At 42.4% G+C, this 5567-nt stretch overlaps 1 protein-coding gene across 1 annotated transcript in view; it reads left to right on the top strand.

Annotated features, from left to right (window-relative positions):
* RFC4 (replication factor C subunit 4) overlaps positions 1–5567 on the top strand; it is a 33950-nt gene that overhangs the window by 11858 nt on the left and 16525 nt on the right. Inside the window, exons 4-5 of the mRNA XM_018567341.1 lie at positions 1158–1236; positions 3464–3543. Of these exons, the coding sequence (XP_018422843.1) occupies positions 1158–1236; positions 3464–3543 (159 nt within the window). The remainder of the gene's footprint in view (positions 1–1157; positions 1237–3463; positions 3544–5567) is intronic.

Below are 5567 nucleotides of genomic sequence, written 5' to 3'. Positions count from 1 at the left end.
CCCCCCTTTTTTTTTTTTTTTTTTTTTTGTTGTCCCTGTTTCCATCCCATAGGTGACTGTGTGGTAATTTCTTCTCCCTGTACCTGGCGGATTTCACTCGCTATATTGCCTCCATCTCCGTGGGCTGCCACCTGGTTCCTTAGAACAGATGACTCCCTCCGCGTCAGGTGATCCTGCCTTGACTAAGTTTCCTGCTTCATTCTCAGTTTAACACTATCTAGGTTTTGCAGTGTCTTTGTCTCCGGGAAGGAGACCTCCCTGTGACAGAGAAAGTGGCCTGGTCCTGCCAATGGAGGATACTGAGTTTCGCACTGTCCTTCCGAAGGACAATGCTTTAGAAAATGGCTCTACTCAACTGCTTTGCAGTGAGAGGAAAGGATTTGCACACCTGTGTGAACCTCAGATCCTACCTGGCGCGTGGACATCATTGCTAGAGTGCCCTGTGCCTCCCTGGCTTGTCGACATGTGGTACACCCTAGCTCTCTGCAGCAGGCACTCTGCTGGGGCTGGTGTATGCTCTTCTAGGTAAACTTGACAGCTAAAGCAGAGCTGGTACTTTACGGCAAACTACAATTGGCTGCAGACAAGTAACGGTCTAGTCTTCTTTAAATTACCAATATATATGTAGTGCAAGTGTAAATAACACATTCACTCTTTAACATGGTAGATAGGCCCTTATGCTACATGTTTGTAGGTAAATCTCAGAGATTGTACAACAAAATTGTAACCCGTGTAAGCCTGCTTTAGAATAGATATTTTGCTCCATTGTTCTTTTTTTTATATCATTATTGATGTATAAAATGCATTTGGTATGAAAAATTAAACCCATTCTTTGTGAAATATGTAGACTTAAAAAATGCTAGTTGCTTGTTTGTCACTTTTGATCCAGTAGCCCCATCAAAGCAGCATTCAGGAGCATGGGGGAGGTGGACTGCAGAAATACACCGAAAGCTAGAATAACTGTTATGGGGTACCAAATTATCTGAATCTAGTTATAATTAAAGTTAATATTGTAGACAACTTGTATAATAAATGAATTGGTGAACAAATGGCTGCCAAGCTACACCTAAGTATCATCTGAATGTATAGTGATGTGATGTTTTAGTGCATGGTACACATTTTTGAAGCCTCATTAACCAGCTTTGGTTTTCATGCAGCCGACCCAAATGTGTGGATGAAGTTGCTTTCCAAGATGAAGTGGTGGCCGTCCTCAAAAAATCACTTCAAGGAGCAGATGTGAGTAAACAAGAGTAGAGGTGCAGAAGATAAGAGAAAGTTACAGTATTGGAGTAGCTTTGAAGTGGATACAAACAGTGTGAACTGTCTTACCTTTCAAATAGTTTGTAAATTTGTTCATTTCTAATCCAAACATCTGTCAGACAGCACTGCCCGGATTATATAACCGTGGACTTGTGAATATTATTTCAGAACTCTCTTTCACAATTTTAAATCTCCCAGCTGTCTTTAACCACTTAAAGTCCGCAGTGTTTAAACCCCCTTCCAGGGGTGTGGAATTCCTATCGCCCGACGCCCGGGACATGCAGTTTTGGGCGCCGGGGCGAGTAGTTTTTTTGTACACTCAGCCCCGCTCCAGACAAGCAGAGCTAAGTGAACAGTGTGGTGCCGCCGCTCGTTTTCAAGTTATCTGATCATTTATCAGATCACTTGAATGAAACTAGAAGCGGCAATTCTGTCCACACCGTCCCCCCGTGGTTTTCGGGATCCCCAGCTCCTCTGGGGGACCCGAGACCACGGAACATGAGCTCACCATAGAGCCCGCAGAGCAGACGAAAAACGTCCGTTTTTCGTCTGCTCTGTGTTATCACTGAGACCGTGGCGCTGTAATCACAGCGCCACCTGTCTCAGCTGTCAGGAACTACACAGAACATCAATTCTGTGTTAGAGGGCAGGTTCCATAAAGAGAACCTGTCACCTCCAAACTATCACTTAGAGTATTTTAAATCCCTATGTGATAGGAATAAAATTAGGTGGGGGGAAAAAAAGAAAAAAATAATTCTATAAAAAAAAAAGTGACAATGTAAAAAATAAAATACAAAAAAATGAAAACCAACCCCGATGCCCCCGCCATCTGCATGCAAAAAAAAGCGCACGCATAGGACATTGTGTGTGTGCGTTGAGTGCTGCCGCCATTTCACTGTGCCATATTGTGGTAGCGAGGCAGCAGAACTCTCTCACACGCACAATGTGCATTAAAGGGCAAGGGTTCACTTTCCCAGGTAATATGGGAAAATGGAATTACCCGATCAAATCTGGCCCCGTCTCTCCCAAAACCCCCACCCCCCGGCTATACTTACCTTTTGGCAAACAGTCCTTACCCTCCGCCGGTACAGGTGTACTGTCCTTACCCCGTACTGTCCAGTGCAGTCCTGCCCTATGCATTTTTAATTTCGCTCGCAAATTGCAAGCACTCATTGGTCAGCGTGGTCTTGTGACCACGCTGACCAATGAGAAGCGCTATTTAGCACAGACCAATACAGTTTTGATTAAGGATGCACAGATACAGAGTATTTGGGCAAGTACTAGTACTCGCCCAAATGCTCGATATCTTCTCCAATACCGGAACTTCCGGTCCGAGGAAGATTTCCTCTGACCGGCAGTGCCGTAGGGGAACATGGTGCCAGCTTCCCGTGCAATCAGGAAGCGGAGCAGCGACTAATGACCCGCCTCTCAGTTTCCTGATTGGCTGGGAAGCCAGCTCCTTCCTGGCAGTCAGGAAGCTGGGTAGCATCTCATTACCCGCTGCACGGCTTCGTGATTGCCCGGGAAGCCTGCTCCATGCAAATGGAAGCACCGATACTCGGTAAGTACCGAACGCAAAATATCGGTGCTCGTACTCTATACCCAAAAACCGGTATTGGTGCATCCCTAGTTTTAATTAAAACTATTTTTTTTTGTATCAGGACAAGTAGATTGTTATGAAGGACAAGTAGATTTGGCCCTCGCTTTAGCCCTTGGACAAGTAGTTTTTTCAAAAATGTCCACACCCCTGCCATTTTTCAGTATTCAGCGCTGCGGCACTTAGACTGACATTTATTCCGTCATGCAACGCTGTACTGAAATAAAATTTTATACCATTTTTTTGGGGACAGATAGAGCTTTCTCTTGCTGGTATTTAATCACCACTAAGGGGGTTTTATTTTTTTTACTATATTAAGGAAAAATTACCGAATTTAAAAAGAAAAAACAGTTTCCCCTATATTTATTGATAAAACATTTATTATTACCCAATTTTTTGGTAAAATATAAAATGCGGGGTCTCGTCGGGTAAAAAGACACCAAACATGTCAAGCCTTAAAATTGCGCGTGTGTGAAACCTCAAAAAACTATAATACCCAAAATTGCCCATAGGTGACGCTAATTCTTCTGTAGTAGATGTAGAATTTTTTTTTTTGTCTGCATAGCTCATTTGCTTACTGTGGGTTCTATTCTTTTCTTTTGCCAGCTGCCTAATCTCCTGTTCTATGGGCCACCCGGAACTGGAAAAACATCCACAATTTTGGCAGCGGCCAGGGAGTTATACGGGTATGTGATAATAGAAGGTAAAACAGCAAATTGTTGAATCTGTGCTGATTCTGCAATGTTCTGCTCCTGTCATTGTCTGCTGCTCCCTTTGGCCATCTGCTTCTGTGCTATATTTCTCTGTGTTATGCATAAGATGATTTATATGCATTTGTTTAGCTATTACAGTAAAAACAAGTTGTTCCATATACCCTGCACATAATACATTTCTGCTTTAAAGTGACATTAAACCCTCAGATTTTTTAACATAAACCAATACTGTAATGTGTGCCTTACTGTAATCCATGGTAGTTTCCCTTCTCTTTGCTGCTCTTCCTTTTAAATCCTCATGTCTTCTCATGCTTGGGGAGAACTTCCCTTTTGCAGCTGAGTGCCTCTTCCTGTAGTGCTGGCTCAGGTTGCAAACATACACACAGACACCATGTATCCATTTCAAAGACAAGGCAGTCTGCTGCAAAACAGAAGTTCTGCCCAGCATGAGAACAGATTTAAAAGGAAGAGCAGCAAAGAAAAGGCAAACAACCATGGATTACAGTAAGGCACACATTACAGTATTGTTTTATGTTAAAAAATCTGAGGGTTTAATGTCACTTTAAGACTTGGTTACAAAATTGCATATTGGGAAAGAAATGAGGGAACTGTACTGCAGACTGAAGCTATGTCTACTTATTGCTAGGATTTATATTTAGCATCTTAAATAAAAATGTCTGTTTCTTTCTCTTTCTCATCCATTAAGGGACACTTTAACTTATAAGATATACTGCCGCTTATAGGAGGATTGAGCACTGACAAACAATGAAACTGTAGGCCAGCCCAGGATAACCTCTGAACCCTGAAGCGACAAGGATGTTTTCACTTCTGGTTTCAGGCTGTCATTTGTCTGGCTGCTGTGGCCAGAGAAGAAGCTTTTGAAGCATTGTCTGGGCTTCGTCAGCTTCTGTGGGGTCCATAGGTGATATTTGTGGTCTATTAGACTCCTGAAGTCTCCATAAATAGGGCCTGTCACTTCCTCTGTGCTATCGCATAGGGGGCTTGCATTTCCCTATGTTATAGCAATAAAGTTAACTGAAATTACATATAAAAACACAATTTTATATAAAAAGCAGTTGTATGTACATGCAAATGCTCATGGGGTATGCCTACATCCAAAGACAACAATTGCACAATACGTGTTACATAGCACCATGAACGTTGGAGTGAGATCAATAATTCTAGGGCAATCACTGTTAACTCTAAATTGGTGAGCGGTAAGGGCTTTTGAAACATTGCCTGTGGGCAATTTTGCATACCATAGTTTTTGCTATATGACAAGTGTCTATTCTCTTTTGTACCTCTTTCTCTGCAGAGAGTAGAAATATCCTGCTGTTTGCACCCCAAGCACTTATTATTCTTGTGCCCATTTGGGGAGAATTTTGTGAGAAAGAGGTCTTTAAAACTAGGGATGCACCAATACCATTTTTTAAAGACCGAGTACCGATACCAATTACCGATACTTTTTTGTGTGTTATGTGACACTTTTTTTTAACTAAAGGCTTGGTTTGAAAGAGTTATTATACATGCCAGTGGCAGTCAACTTAGTAAATAGGGAGGGCCTCATATTCGGCCACCGCCATGTTCAGGGCCGCTTAATAGCTTTGTTTTTGATAATTTTTCTGACACACCCCTAGAGGTATATCCATGACAGCCCGGGCCCACAGAAAGTGAGTTGGATGATGCTGGTCATCCAACATGGAAACCAAGCAGCTATAAACCCTGGAACAGTAAGTTTGCAGGGGTCAGCACCGTGGGATAAGGTTAATATTGCAGCAAGAGTATGTTTTTTATTTTATTTTACCGACCTAAGGTTTACGGCGAACACAACTGTTACCAGCTCAGTAAGCCTTACATCGGTGGCTTTCTCCCTTCTGCTATAAACTCATGGTCATAACTTATATCAGAAGGGCCCCCCCTGATGGTCCCCTTTTAAAATAATAGCTGTCATCAGTGGCTGACAATACTTTTATATACCCAATTTTTTTTTTTGGGGG

The sequence above is a fragment of the Nanorana parkeri genome, unplaced genomic scaffold, assembly GCF_000935625.1.
Source record: "Nanorana parkeri isolate BGI_ZX_2015 unplaced genomic scaffold, ASM93562v1 scaffold29, whole genome shotgun sequence".
Classification (NCBI taxonomy): Eukaryota; Metazoa; Chordata; class Amphibia; order Anura; family Dicroglossidae; genus Nanorana; species Nanorana parkeri.
This window is presented reverse-complemented; position numbering and strand designations above follow the sequence as displayed.